General features: G+C 54.6%; 1 protein-coding gene across 5 annotated transcripts in view; it reads right to left on the reverse strand.

Moving 5' to 3' along the window:
* PACSIN2 (protein kinase C and casein kinase substrate in neurons 2) overlaps window positions 1-14,908 on the reverse strand; it is a 143,774-nt gene that overhangs the window by 7,320 nt on the left and 121,546 nt on the right. For all 5 annotated transcript variants that reach the window (XM_054470006.2, XM_054470003.2, XM_054470004.2 and 2 more), the window contains exons 4-8: window positions 13,822-14,057; window positions 11,494-11,649; window positions 7,269-7,444; window positions 5,073-5,193; window positions 1,949-2,070 (exon numbers count right to left, since the gene is read on the reverse strand). In XM_054470006.2, coding sequence (XP_054325981.2) covers window positions 1,949-2,070; window positions 5,073-5,193; window positions 7,269-7,444; window positions 11,494-11,649; window positions 13,822-14,057 — 811 coding nt within the window. The remainder of the gene's footprint in view (window positions 1-1,948; window positions 2,071-5,072; window positions 5,194-7,268; window positions 7,445-11,493; window positions 11,650-13,821; window positions 14,058-14,908) is intronic.

Below are 14,908 nucleotides of genomic sequence, written 5' to 3' on the forward strand. Positions count from 1 at the left end.
AGGGTCCTGGCAACTCCTAGCTGCAGGATCTCAAGAGACAAATCAGCTCTTCCTGTAACTGGAGGGGACCGTGGTGTTTCAACAGAAAGGTTGGCAGAATGCGGGCAATACTTCAGCTATGAAACACGGTCCAGGAGCCTAGGAGAGGACTTGGTTTCCCTTTTCCTTCCTTGCACCTGGAGACAGTCCGTCCAGAACAGGAGCCCTGGGGTGGCCCAGGGGTGGGTGACAAGCCACAGCTGGAGCAAAAGTGGTTTCCAGGTTCAGGGCTTCTCCCCTGTCCTGACTCCTACCACTGTGAGCTGGGGGGGTCAAAAAGCCCCTCAGGGTCTCCTCTGAGAGTGACAGTCTGGGAGGGGCCGGCTCCCATGGATGAGTGGGAGAGGGCTCTGAGCTCTTCAGACCACACGGCCTCCTCCTGACTACTAAGGGGTTCAGGGCTCGCTCTTCTGCTCTGTGGGGCTGGAGCTTCCAAAATCAGGGCCAGGGCCTGCTGCACAGTCTTTTCTAGATAAAAAGAAGGATTCCTTTGGTGCTCCAGAGGGAAAATCCAGTCGTGCAACTGCCTACTGTGTGCCAGGCCCAGTGTGGGAACCAGAGAGATCTGGGCCAAGGTCTGCCTGAGGGCTGGGAGCCGGGAGCTGAGTTACGCACTACGAAGACCACAGGGAGACCATCAAGCAATCAGACAGGCACCAAGGGCCCTGGCACCCCACCAAGTAACTGATCCTAGGACCGGACTACACTGGCCAGCAGCACCTTCTACTTCCAAGACCAGGGCCTCAGGGCACAGGCCCCTAAAGCACTGGATGGACGGCTCAGCCTGAGCACCCACCACCCCAGAACCAAGGAAGGGAGGCGAGGACATGCCTCCAATGCCACCAGAGTGATCCTGAGTGGCCAGTAACTGCCTCATCCACTTCAGTCTGGCAAGGGGTACTGGACCTAGGCCTGCTGGAGGCCAATATCCAGGCCACATGTCTGAGCTCACCAGCCCTCCTCCCTCCTTGGCACCTTTCTCTAGCAGACTGTTGTGAGACGGCACTGGTGGGGACAGCTGGATTGTGCAGCAACCCTGGCCAGCCCAGGGCCCCCAGGGTCTCCTCTGAGGCAGTGTTTCTTCTTTCCCATTCCCACCCCCAAGCATACAGGTGCTGGCCTGATCCCTGGGACAGGCACTTACTGCCGAGCCCACCCGCCCAGACAGTGTGCACAGCAGCGGAACGACGACAGCCACACCTGCTGGGGAGCCTGGGTCACACCTGCTGGGGAGCCTGGGTGGGGGCTTCAGTGCCTGGGGCTGCAGGAAGGCCATGGGAACCTGGGCTGAGCCTTCTCAGGAAGCCCCAGTATGAAATGACAATTACCGAGTGTCACATGGAGGCCTGTGGGCAGGTCCTGTAGGAAGACCTCCTCTAGCACACACTTTCCAGAAGGGTCTAATGACCACAGTGCCACCCTTACATCTCTCATTTTCAGCCAATGACTAAGTCAGAAATAACCAATGCTCCTAACGAAGAGGTAATTTGGAAAGGAGATGCCTGGCAGTCCTCTCCGGTCCCTCCCTTGACTGGCGCCTGCACACAATACAGAGTGAGCATGAACCTCGGCAGGACCTCAGCTGCCCGAGGGAACCAGGGGGGCACCTCCACCGGTGTCCGGGCAGGGCGGTGCTATCCCTGGGGACATGAATGCCAGCCCTGTCATCAGCTCCTCCCTGCTTGGGTCTGAAGCTCAGGGCCAAGGCTCCCTCTCTGGATCTGTCAGCAGCTCTGGCACCAGGCAGGAAGACAACCTTCCCCGGAGATGCCCCTGGGCCACGGCCCACAGAGCTCAGGAGCCCAGGAACCTCCCAGGTGTCCAGGCTGGGGCTGCCCTGGACCATGCAGATTGCCCAGGGGCCCCCCCATGGGACGGCCTCTTTTGGATGGAGGTGGCGCCCACTCACCTGCTGGGCTTACTCGGCAGAGACTGGTCGCCTGTCTGGTTGATGCCCGTCAGGGTGACGCCGTCAGTGGCCTTCTTCTTCTCTCTCCGGCTGAGGGTTCGATTCAGGTCTGCGGACCACTCCTAGGCAACAGGTGCCGAGGGAGAGAAACCGAAGGTTACTACTTGCTGGAAGCCACGTCTGTCCTCAGTTCCTACCCAGCGAGCCTGCAGTTGGCTCTGTGCATCTGATGTGTAGACTCAGGGCCCCTGCTCTCCCTGGTTTCCCAGAAGACCTCAGGCTCCCCATGCCCCACTTATGAACCCAAACGACCTGAGCCCCTCCTCACTGTTCAAAGCAGGGGCTCATCAGGGGATCTGGAGGCTGGCACCTCTACAACCACCCCCAGGCCATGCTGCCCGCCTCCCAGAGGACCAGCGTGGGTGGCGAGGACCAGGGCAAGTTCCGGGGCCTCCTGTTCCTGACCCCGCCCACCAAGGTTCTCAGTCCCAGCCCCCTCAGGCCAGCATGGGCCCCTGTGGCCTCCCCAGATATCTGCTGAGCCTCCCAAAGTAGACAGGAGCCAGCCTCTGAGGCACCTGTCCTGAAGTGCTGAAGATCCTTTGCGTCGATGCCCTCAATTGTCCCTGGGCCACAGGGTCAAGACAGTTGGCTTTGGAGACCCGAGCAAGCCTGCCATGTGGAAAAATGGGCCCTGGACTGCAAATAAAACCAGGACTAGGTGGCTACCAGCTGACAGAAGGGGCAGGCAAGCAGACTCTCAGTCTCCAAAGAGCAGGGCCCTCCCCCGTGTTTTGCTGTCCTGGGACTTTTCCTCTGTGATCTGAGCACATGTTGGGGCTAACAGAGCAAAGCAGAGTACGCTCCTCCCGGAAGCCTCACGAGTTCCCGGGTGGCGAATGGGCTTCACCAACTGCACTGAAAATGGACTAGGGCAAAACCATGAAAGGAGACTGTGTCTTGATTTTCTAGAAGAGTCTGTGCATGCCCGTGTGTCTGAGTGCATGCCCGCAGGTGTTTAATGAGCTCTCCTTCCCCCATATCTCCACCAGTTACCAGACAACTCTGATTAAAACTTGGTGTGGCTGAGTCCACAGCTCTGCTCACACGTACTTACAGAACTTTTGGGTTGGAAGCCAACTCAGAAACATCCTGTCTAACCTGTCCATTTGTCAGATGAGGAAACTGAGGCCCAGAAAGGCAACGTGACTTGCCCACGCAGCGTGGGTGGCAGACCTGGGCCCGACCCCAAATCTGGGTCACCTTTTTGTCTATTAATTATTTTCTGACCAAAATAGGTTGACTGAGAACTCAATCGGAACCTCAGAGTCCTCCACAGTGACCTCTGAATATAAATTCATCCTGATCGGGTGGCCTCCAAAGGCCAATGGGATCAACACCAAGCCAGCGCTGAAGGGAAGGCCCGGCTCTCAATACCCCTGACAGTAGCGCAGCCTCAGCTGAACTGCTAGGAGCCTGGCGGGGGCAGCACACCCACCCATGCGGGCCACAGACACCCTGCATGGTGTATGGCACTCTTATGAGTTAGCCGAACGCAGACACTTACTTCATCCTTGTGGCATGAAAAATAAAAACAAAGAATTGCATTAGAGAAAGGCATGGTCCCGTAACAGCTGCAAACGTGCACAGAATGAACGCACAGGGGTTGGTTCCCAGCCCGTGGACCCACAGAGAGAAGGACCCCCTGGGCTCTGGCTGGGACACCCTCCAGGAGACAGACTGTCAAATAGTCCTCCCCACTGTGCCCCTCTCTGGGTATAATGGGCACCTCTAAGGGACCCAGGCGAATTTCACAGGTGGTTTCCTGTGCCACTCCGGGAGCAGAAAATCCTCACTGTGTCTGAAACCCCAGCTGTGCACAAAACACATCAGCCAAGACTTCCTGGTATGTGGCTCCAGAGGAGAGGCTGGGCTTTGTGCTGTCCCCTCTAGGGCCGCTTCCACTCGAGACGGCTCTGACCCTCCACGCTCTCTCAGTGCCTCTGTGGAAGAGGCACAGCTGCTCTGCCGCCTCCTACTGGGAGCAAGTCCTGGGGCTGGCGCAGGGGAGTGCTAGGCGGCAGGGCCCACACTGTCATTTGGAAAAACCTTCCTGTTAAGGGCCACAAAAGAAGTGCAGGAGTAAGAACTGCAGGCTACCAGGCACCCAGGAGGTTTCTGAGTGGTGGGCCTGGGTCAATAGCCCTGCATGGACAAAGTCACCATGTTCCCTAACAGCCCCCGACAGGAGATGGGTGCTCTTGTCATTCCCATTCCACACGTGGGAAAACTGAGTCAAAAAAGGGCAAATAGTTTGCTCAGCTTCCCACAGGTGGTCAGAGGTGAGCAGAATCTGAATGCAGCCCGGGCTCTGGCTGCTGCTGAGTCGGGGAAGCCACGAGGCCCACGCCCACGGCAGAGGTAGTCGCCCTCAGCATCCCTGCTGGGGCAGCTGACGCCACGTGCTTCAGCCTCAGGGGCAGCAGGACCTTTGCCCACTGCCTTCAGGGTGCCAGGTGGGGCCTGGTGACCAATCCTAGGGCTAGGTGAGTCCTGAGATCCCCAGGCCCTTGCATTTCGAATGTAAAGATAATGAAAGCTTAGACCCACATGATGGAAAAAGAAGAACATTCATTTTGAATCAGGATTCACTGAATTTACTGCCTGGAGTAGGGAAAAGTCCTTTGTTGGAAGGGTAAGGAGGGCTGCCCACTGAGACCACCTCCCCTTCCCTGGCCCACTGTGAGTGGAGCACCGTGGCTGCTCCCTTCCCGGCCATCCCACAGGGTGGGTCAGGGACCTGAGGTCCTGTGTGCCTGCGGCTCCTGGGACTGACTAGGAAGGAAGGGAATGCCAGTGGCCAAAAAGTGACAGTCAAACATTCCCAACTAGAGAGGACATAACTGCGACTTCACGAGAGGTTCAGAAGGCCTTCAGTAATGCCTGTGGCCCCCCAGGACTCTATGCCAGAACTTGGTCTGTACTATAGCTATGCCTAAAGGCTGCCTGATAAACAGGGCAAACACCAACATAGAGTCTGGAATGAGAAAGACATCGTCTAGCAACTCTGTGGGCCCAGGTCCTCTTCCAGGCTGATGAGGTCATGGGCACACCCTCCTCTTACCTCAAACTGCGGCCAGTTCATGGCCATGCCCGGCCCGTGATTGGCTCGGAACCACCTCAGGTCCTCCACTGCATCAGCCGCTCTGATGCTCTGCTCCAGGTCATGGTAAATGGCTTTGTAGCTAAATCAGAGAGAAATGTGGCTCTTTTAGAAGGCAGGGGCCAGCTACTCTTTGTCCCAGCCCAGTGCCAGCCACAGCAGGTCCTGTGGTCTCTGCCCTCTGTGAGTTGGTTTCACAGACACAGCCAGAACACTCCTCCCTTGGCGCAGGTGGAAGATCACGGGCCGCCACGTGCACAGATGGCTCCTGACAAATGAGCTTTAAATCAAACCAGCAAAGCAGGTGGCAATGAATAAGCCCTGCTCTGTGTCACATATGCAAAAGGCACCAGCAGGTGGGCTGTGTGGGCCACCACTCTGTGTGGTCCCATTTAACCAGGCCCAGAGTTGACGAAGAGAAAACTGGAGGGTGTTAGAAAGTACCCCTCCTTCCTCAACTCTGTCAGAAAAGCTTTATACCCAGACTTGCAAATGCAGAGTGTGAAGATGACCCGGTGCTGAACACTTCCACCACCAAGACGGGGTGGGGGCCGCCTTCCGCCTGGCAGCCATCATTGGCTCTCACCTTCCTAGGAAGCTGCCCTGCCAGGGAAGAGTGGATCACCGCTGGACCTGATATTTTCACTTATAATCTTTATGGGTGGTGAGTCATGTACTTTCTCTGGGCCTCGGTTTCCTCCTCTGTTGAGTGGGCATGATCCCCTCCATCAAGGGTTGAGTTGTGTCCTTCATAGGCAACATGCTAGAGTCCAAACCCCAGTGCCTCGGAATGTAGCCTTATTTGGAAATAAGGTCTTTACAGAGGTAATCAAGGTAAAATGAGGTCACTAGCAGGGGCCCCAATCCATATGACTGGTGCCTGTATTAAAAGGGGGAAATCCAGACACAGAGACAGATAAGCATCCACACGATGGAAGTCACTCCACATGCAGAAGACCCTGACACAGGCCAGCCCCACCCTGCTCCTGCCAGCAGAGCAGCCTCGGGCAAGTCATTTAATCTCACTCAGCCTCAGCTTCCTCATCAATAAGATGGCATCAGTGCCACCCACTTTACAAGGCTGTCATAAAAATGGAATGGTGGCAGAGCAGCAGCGGTGCAGTAACTGTTGCTTTTGATGATTTTTATACAGAGGGAGACAAACGGAATGTGTCTCCTATTAACAGCAAGCCTTGACCTGTGACGCGTCCCTACACAGTTGTGCTAGATGGATGACAGTAATCCAAGTCCTTGACTTAGCCGGGACCTCTGCCCTGGTGAAGGCATCACAGAACCAAAGACGAGGAAAGCACAGAAGAAACAGCACAGCTTCCATATCACAATTCAGAACCAAGTCTCAGAGGGTATGTGCTGTCCTGGGGGCTGAGAGCCACTAAGCAGTCAGCTGATCACAAAGAGCCTCAAAGAAAGACTGTCCCAGGCACAACCAGCCCAGAAATGCCAGATTCACCTCCAATGGATCTTAGATATGCCAGCTGCGGCCAGGTGCCGTGGCTCACGCCTGTAATCCCAGCACTTTGGGAGGCCGAGGTGGGCGGATCACAAGGTCAAGAGAGCGAGACTATCCTGGACAACATGGTGAAACCCCGTCTCTACTAAAAATACAGAAATTAGCTGGTCGTGGTGGCGCATGCCTGTAATCCCAGCTACTCGAGAGGCTGAGGCAGGAGAATTGCTTGAACACAGAAGGTGGAGGAGGTTGCAGTGAACTGAGATCATGCCACTGCACTCCAGCCTGGCGAAAGAACAAGACTCCGTCTCAAAAAAAAAAAAAGAAAAGATATGCCAGCTGCACTGGTCCTAGCTGTGGCCCCAGAATGGGCAATCTCCATTCCTGCCCAGACCTGTACATGGAGCTGGCAGAGTGGGCCTGGCCTTATCTGCTTGGGCCAGCAATTGGCTGGGTCAGCCAGACATTCCAGAGGTCCAGCCGGCCATGCCTGCAGCTGCAGAAACACTCAGCAGAGGGGCCCTCCCTGCCATCCAGATTACAGAGAAGCAGGAGGCCCTGAGGGCAGTGAGGAGACCTCCTGATGAACGCACCATCCCAAACCTGGGAGCAGCATCTGAGTTTGCTTCGAAAGCACTTTCCGTTGACTTCAATGACGTGTGTGTTTTAGCTCAAAGGAAACTTACCCAGCCACATTGGACAGGTCTAGGTGCTTCTGAACCTCCAGCAGAACCTCCCGTAAGAAGCGAAGGCGTTTCTCCTCGAACTGCTGGCACTGCTCAAACACCTGCTCCATGTTCTCCATGTACTGGGGTGTGCCCTGGTCGAGCTCCTTCAGGGACTTCTCATACTTCTCTTTGGTCTAAAGGAAAATCCAGGCACAAGACAAAGGTTTATTTCCATTCAGCCCTTGGCTCACCGCGCCCCTAGAGTGTCTCAGGCCTCCCCAGATTCCAAATGCAAAGAAAAAACAGGAGCTCTGGATTCTGACAGACTTCAAGTTCAAGTCCCAGTCCCTCCACTCCTGCAAGGTAAATCACACTCCTGCCATCTGCTCTGTCTCTCAGCTGGAGCAAGGCCCAGACAGATAGATGCTGGCAAAGGGCAGTCTCCCCAGAGCTCAGTGTGTATGGTCTTGAGCATGCCACACACCCATGTCCTCTTCTCCCTGTGGGGAAGGGCTGTGCCTGGCTACCATCAAGCCTCAGATCTGGCCCACAGCAAAGGTGGGGCTGGGGCTGAATCCTGCAGCTCTCTTGGAGCCTCACTGTCCTTTATTAGATGAGGACATCTCTCCTTCACAGTGTTCTGATATGTAAATGATGGGCTGCAGGAAGAAGGCATTCAAAAAAAGTCCTCCTTCTCTTGTCTTTCAGCCCACTCCGTCCCCCTCCCACAGCTGCTCCCTCCCAGATTGTCCCAAGAAGGGGTTTTACAAGGCAGGAATGTTAAAAGCAGGTGTGGCCTATCTCAAGAATACCCAGGGGCAGCTAGAAAATGTGTGAAATTCCTAAGACATGGCTAAAGTGGGCACATTCATCTGGTGGGGATGTGCCTCAAGGTCAATGACCTCACACTGGTACACACTTCCCCGCACCCCCTCATCTCGGCTTGCAGGGCCACCAGTTTGGTGGCCAGGTGGTTTTGTTAGTTGGTGGGATCATGGTCGTGCTGGCCCCCTGGGGTGGGTGAGAGACAGCAGGGCTGGGGCCACCTATTTATTGCAATTCTTTCTACTATGGGGGTAGTCACGGGCTCCACTCAGGTCTAAGCTTTGCTGTCCCTAACAACATGTGCAGGGCCTTCTGAGGAAGGATGGAGCGCTTCCCAAGACACTGCAGGCCTATCGGGCACCCTCTCTGTCCCCAGCTGGGACTGAGTCTACCCTGCCCATGCGGCTCCCCTCCCAGATGCTCTCCTCTGACTCATGTGGCTCAGAGCCCTGGAAGACTCTTCTTCAGGCTCCAAAGCAACTCCTCTTCTTGAAGGCTTCCCCAGCCTTGTGAGACCAGGTCCCACCCCGCCCTCTAGGGCCCTGACTCCTGCCCCTTTCTCCTCTCCTGGTATCCGGGTCCTTGCTCTGCTTCTCAGCCTCCTAAGATGGCTGGGCTTGGGTCCTCTGTGCCTACAGGAAAAGGCCACCCCTGCCAGGGCTGGGGCATGCCCAGCGGAGAGAGAGCTCCACAGCGCTGTGGCTATTCCCTTATTCCCCACCGCCAACCACGCTGCCCACGCCCACTACCTGGCAGCCCTGCATGGGAGCCTAGCTCAGAAGCCCAAGACACAGCTTGGCTGTGGGTTCAGCACCCAGCATCTGGAGGATACAGCTGAAGTGACACAGAGCAGCCCCATCTCAGGAGCCTTCAAGACACAATAGCCTCCCAGGAGCTCTCAGGGTACTCAGTGGCAACAAGATGCTCCACCTCTGGGCTGCCCCTGCCCTCAGCCTGTGCCGACCCTGCTAGCCCCAAGTCCTGCCCCCAGCACAGGCCAGGTACTGAGCAGGGTCATCACTGTTCTGGAAATCCCCTTGCAGGGCATATAAAGTTCTCAGCGAACACCCATGGAGTAAAACAAGAGGCGGCCTTCACCCTTAGGTGGATTGTAATATTTTAGCACTAAATGCAAAAAGTTCTTTTCTGATGGATGTTAGAAGATGTAGTTGATGGCTGATAAAAAAACATGAAAGTACATGTGCAACCAGTCAGCAGTGGTATGTATCTAAGTATGTATGTATGTATGTATGTATGTACCTACCTACTTACCTACTTTAGAGATGAGGTCTCACTCTGTCACCCACGCTGGAGTGCAGTGGTATGACCACAGCTTGCAGCAGCCTTGAACTCCTGGGCTCAGGCAATCCTCCCGCCTCAGCCTCCGAAGTAGCTGGGACTACAGGCACGTGCTACCACACCCAACTAAATTTTTAAATTTTTTGTAGAGATGAGGTCTCACTATGTTGCCCAGGCCCGTGTGCTGGATTTTGGAAACTGCGTCAAGAAGGGTGGTGGGGAGGGACTGGCCTCCTCTCCAGAGCTCTAGGCCCACAAGGACCTCTCACATCCTGTAGTCACTGGCCAGACCACAGAGGCAGGGAGGGTCCCAGGAGGGAACCCACTACAAAGTGTCCCAGTCATCCTGCCAGACGCTTATGTCCAACCTCGCGCCCTGGGCCTGTTCTGCAAAAGTCTGAGTTGATGTTCTGGGTGGCTGTCAAACACGAAAGGCCTCTCTTCCTCTTCATCTCCGTCTCCCTTTCTGTCACACAGGCATGCCCCTGCCCAACATGGAGAAGCCCCATCTTTCCTCTAGGCACCTTTTTGGGCACCTGATTCCCTGGGATTCTGGCAAAGGCCCGAGAGTTCTCCGGGACCTTGTGCTTCTTGAGCCCAGGTGCCTCCCACTCAGTAGTTGGTTCCAGGCTCCTCACGTGATCCCACCGTGGAGGCACCTGGGCTGCTTCAAAAGCCCAGATTCCTGGCTCCAGCAATGGGAGTGAGAGGGGTTTCCCAGAGGATTCTGACACTTGGTCTGAGTGACGAACTCTCGTGTAGATGACGTGTTCCCCTTGCTACGCCGACGGCATAGCAGTGAGGAACAGTGGAGAAAGGGTATATGTATGGGCTTGAGGTCAGAAGTTCCTGCTCTCACCTGCTGGCTGGCATGTGACTTAACCTCTCTGATCTTGGTTTCCTTATTCACAAAACAGGGATGCCACCACTTAACTGACAGGGGCCGGGAAAGGTTGGTGGGTAGTGAAACCAGCTTAGGCCTCCTGCCTCCCCTCTGCCCATGTCCTCTTCCTGGAGTGCAGCCTCTCTCTACCTCATTCCGTCTCTCTCTGCAAATCCTGGTTGGGAATCTCCTCTCCAAACACTGAGGCAGGGCAGGCCCTCGGCAGTGACATCCCCCAGCCCTCACCCCTCATGGCTGAGCAAAGGAGGGGAGGTGGGGCTGAGGGCTGAGCCCCTCCCTTCCTGTGAACTTTTAAATCACAAGACAATGACGCTGTCTGGTTTTAAGTCCTGTGACTCCAGGACCTTCCAGGCAGAATCACTTATCTACACCTGCGGAGCACGTAATAGTTTACACAATGATTTCTCATTAACCCATGGGGCAGAAAATCTCCCCTTCACAACAGAAATGGAAGGGCACCCATGATGCCCCAGTGCCTGGTCACGGTCTCTCCTTGGCCAAAGACCACCCTTCTGCCACCCCTGGCTCCATAGCCTCTGCCTCACTTTCGGGGCCTGTCACTGTGGAGACTGCAGGGCCCCTCCATTCCCCCTCCCACCTGACTCCCCCAGACAAGCGCTCCCAGCCTGCAGTCCCTCCCCCAGGTCTCTGCCCCCCAGCCCCTCTCCCTACACAAGCAGAGCAATCCTTCTAAACCATCTCACCCTCCTCACCTCCTCCCTGACCCCACCCAGGCTCAGGCCTTGCCTGAGTGGCTCCTGGTCAGCAGCATCCTAATCTCCTTACTCAGCCCGGCTGTCCAGGCCACTGGTGATTTGGTCCTCATAACCCTCCATGCCAGCTCACACCACACCCATCCACACCCACCACTGACCACACCCATTCACACCCACCACTGGCCACGCCCATGTTGGCACAAGCAGCTCCCTGCAGCAATCCCAGCTGTCCTTGTGTCTCTGAGCACCAAGAGCTGTCTCTTACCCCTAGCTTGCCCAGAGCCTGGCTCTGCCCCTTGACTAAGCAGGTACAGTGGCTATGGTGAGGTGAGGTGCTAGGGCACTCACCTGTGGCCTTCTTGAGGACAGGGGTGTGTTTTATTGGTTATTTATCCCTCTATCCACTCATTCACCCAAGCAGTTACAGAAGGCTATGTGCCAGACATGTGAACAATTGACACGGTGACACTTGACGTGTAAAAACAAGTGTACAGTTTACCTTAAGAACATCTTGCTTGCACTTCTCTATTTTGTCTTGCAATTTCTTGAGCTGTTCAGGGTTGAGGGATGGGTCTGCCTTGCTGTTGGCTTCTCGTGAGATAGCCAGCTTCTCCTCTTTGCACGCTGCATGGTGGGCTTTCTTTGCTGCTTCTACCTACAGGGAGAATGAGTTCTTGAATGCCATGTCGCTGGGAGTTCAGGATCCTCACTAGAGGTCACACAGACCATGGGAATGCTTGTGCTACCAAGAGGGGAGGAAAAGGCACGTACAAAATTGTATGTATACCATCATAGCAACTAGTCACAACAGGAACGCACTCGACACATATTCATGGAGTACCTGCTTGTCCCGTGCATAGTTCGAGGCACCAGGAACACAGCAAGAAACACAAGGCCTTTGTGAAGCTTTCATTTGAGTTGCAGGAGGCAGATACAGTATAGGAAAAGTTACATGCCAGAGTCAATTAGAGGGCATTAAGTGTGCGGGAAGACAACAGAGACGGAGCATGGGGTGGGTGGAGAAAGCCACTGAGATGACATGGAACACGCACGTGGAGCGCACACGTGGAACGCGCACATGGAGGGGTTACGGGCATCCCAGGAAGACCATGCCAGGCCGCTGGATTGGCAAATACAAAGAAAGTTCCAAGGAGGAACCTAGCATGAGAGAGACGACCATACTAGGGGGGCAGGGCCATCGGCCACATTTCCTCTTGTTTTAATGGCTTTTACACACACACACACACACACACACACTCTCTTAACAGATCCTTCCTTATTTGAGCCAAAGCCACAAATTTCATTCTAGAGGGAAGGAGGAGTTTATAGCAAAGGCCTCATGAGACACAGACAGTTTCATTATGAATGGGGCCAGGGACAAAACAGAAGAGAAAGGAGATGCGACAAAAGCTAAGACACAGAGAAAACGAGACACAGAGAAAACCATCCGGAAGGACAGAGGCATGTTATGGATGATTCTCAGGAGGAGGAAGGCAGCGCAGGGCCAGAGAACAGCTGGGTGTTGGGGGTGGCACATCTACCGTCTAGTCCATTCCAGCAAGGAATGGGGGGCGAGGCTGCAGGCAGGGGCGGGGCACACAAGCTGAGGGCTGGGGTGGACAGATGACAGCCTCCAACTAGCCGAGGCTCGACAAAACTCAATGGCTTTGGTTGCTACTTTTAGAAAAACAGGTATCAATGTTACTTGAAATTTTGGGAGAAAAACCCATGCAAGAGAAAGAAAAATGCAAACTATTTCTTTCTATCGTCAAAGGGACTTTTAAAAAAATAAAGTGAAAGCAAGTTTATTAAGAAAGTAAAGGAATAAAGAAAGGCTACTCCACACGCAGAGCGGCCAAAGGGACTTTTTTTTTTTTTTTTTTTTTTTGAGACGGAGTCTCCCTCTGTCACCAGGCTGGAGTGCAGTGGCGCAATCTCGGCTCATTGCAACTTTCACCTCCCGGGTTCAAGTGATTCTCCTGCCTCAGCCTCCTGAGTAGCTGGGACTACAGGCGCCCGCCACCACGCCCTGCTAATTTTTGTACTTTTAGTAGAGATGGGGTTTCATCATGTTGGCCAGGACGGTCTCAATCTCCTGACCTCATGATCCGCCTGCCTCAGCCTCCCAAAGCGCTGGGATTACAGATGTGAGCCACCGCGCCCGGCCAGGACTTTTAAGTCTCCACCAGACACTTCCCCAGGGTTGGGAGAAGTACTGTTAGTGGTTAAGAGCTTCGGCTTTGAGCTCTACCACCAACGTATGGTTCTGATCCTCAGTTACCAAATCTGTAAAATGGGTTGGTAGGATCAAATTTGAAGAATGCCCTGTAATTCCAGCACTTTGGGAGGCCAAGGTGGGTGGATCACCTGAGGTCAAGAGTTCGAGACCAGCCTGGCCAACATGGTGAAACCCCGTATCTACTAAAAATACAAAAATTAGCAGGGTGTGGTGGCATGCACCGGTAGTTCCAGCTACTGGGAAGGCTGAGGCATGAGAATTACTTGAACCCGGGAGGCAGAGGTTGCAGTGAGCTGAGATCGCACCACTGCACTCCAGCCTGGGAGAGAGAGTGAGACTCCATCTCAAAAAATAAAAATAAAAAATTTAAAGAATGCACATAGAGCATTCAGCGTCTTCAACCTGCGTAAATGTCAGCTACCATGGGCTTCTAGCCTGAGGAGTGGCTTTATCTCTACCAGGTCTGGCCTCCTGTGCCTACAGCCAGTGGCAGGAAGTGGCAGGAAGTCCTGGGTGCAGGAGGGGGTGCTGCTAGTGGAGTGCCAGGCAGAGCAAGGCCAGGCAGGGAAGCCTGCAGGACGGATGTACCTCTTTCAGCTTCTTGGCCCAGGGCTTCTGTGCCTTCCGAAAGCCGTCCTCGGCTTCCTTGGTCTCCTTGAAGCCGCCCATCATCTGCTTGTGAAAGGCTTCCTTCTGCCAGTTCTTGATCTTCTCAAAGTCATCGTTCATCAGTGAGGCCTTCACCTCGAGGTGCAGCTCGCTCACCCTCTCTGCCTCGGACATGAAGGCCATCCAGGCCTTCTCCACGGTCCCATACTGGGGCCCTGCGCAGGGGAGAGAAGCTGTGGGTCACTCAGTGCCGGCCATGGTGGGGTCTCCTCTGCTCACACCTCAGCTGTTCAATGTGGGCATTTAGACCACAGATGGTTTCCTTTCGGGGTTTCAGATATTTTTCTCTCAGGGACTCTGTGCCTTTTTCAGTTCCTGAAGCTGAATTTGCTCTGCCCCTCGTGTTAGGAAAATTGGGGGATTACATGCCTTTCTTTTATTTTTATTTTTGAGATGGAGTTTCACTCTTATTGTCCTGGCTGGAGCGCAGAGACGCGATCTTGGCTCACTGCAAACTCTGTCTCCTGGGTTCAAGCGATTCTCCTGCCTCAGCCTCCCGAGTAGCTGGGATTACAGGCGCCCGCCACCACGCCTGGCTAAATTTTTGTATTTTTAGTAGAGACGGGATTTCACCATGTTGGCCAGGCTGGCTGATCTCGAACTCCTGACCTCAGGTGATCCACTCGCCTCGGCCTCCCAAAGTGCAGGGATTACAGGCGTCAGCCATCACGCCCGGCCATGCCTTTCCTTTATTTAAAGCCACTGAACTCTATAAAAACCCAAATTTCCACATCTTAGAAGTCTTAATTTACTTAAAGGTGGCCAGAGAAGGGGGGACCTTCTGAAGTGAGCAGACGCTTCTCCCAGGTGTTGGACACCCCCCCCCCCCCCCCACCATGCCAACGCTTCTCCTGGCGTGGCTCCTATCAGCCCTGCTTGGCCCCTGGCTAGCCCTACACTGCCTTCCTCTGCAGGACCGTGTTCATTCACTCCCAGAAAGAGCCTGGCTCTGAGCACAAGCTCAAGAACACTGTGGAATGAGGACTGTCCCCTCAACAGAATGGAA

Source organism: Pongo pygmaeus, chromosome 23 (genome assembly GCF_028885625.2).
Source record: "Pongo pygmaeus isolate AG05252 chromosome 23, NHGRI_mPonPyg2-v2.0_pri, whole genome shotgun sequence".
Lineage (NCBI taxonomy): Eukaryota > Metazoa > Chordata > Mammalia > Primates > Hominidae > Pongo > Pongo pygmaeus.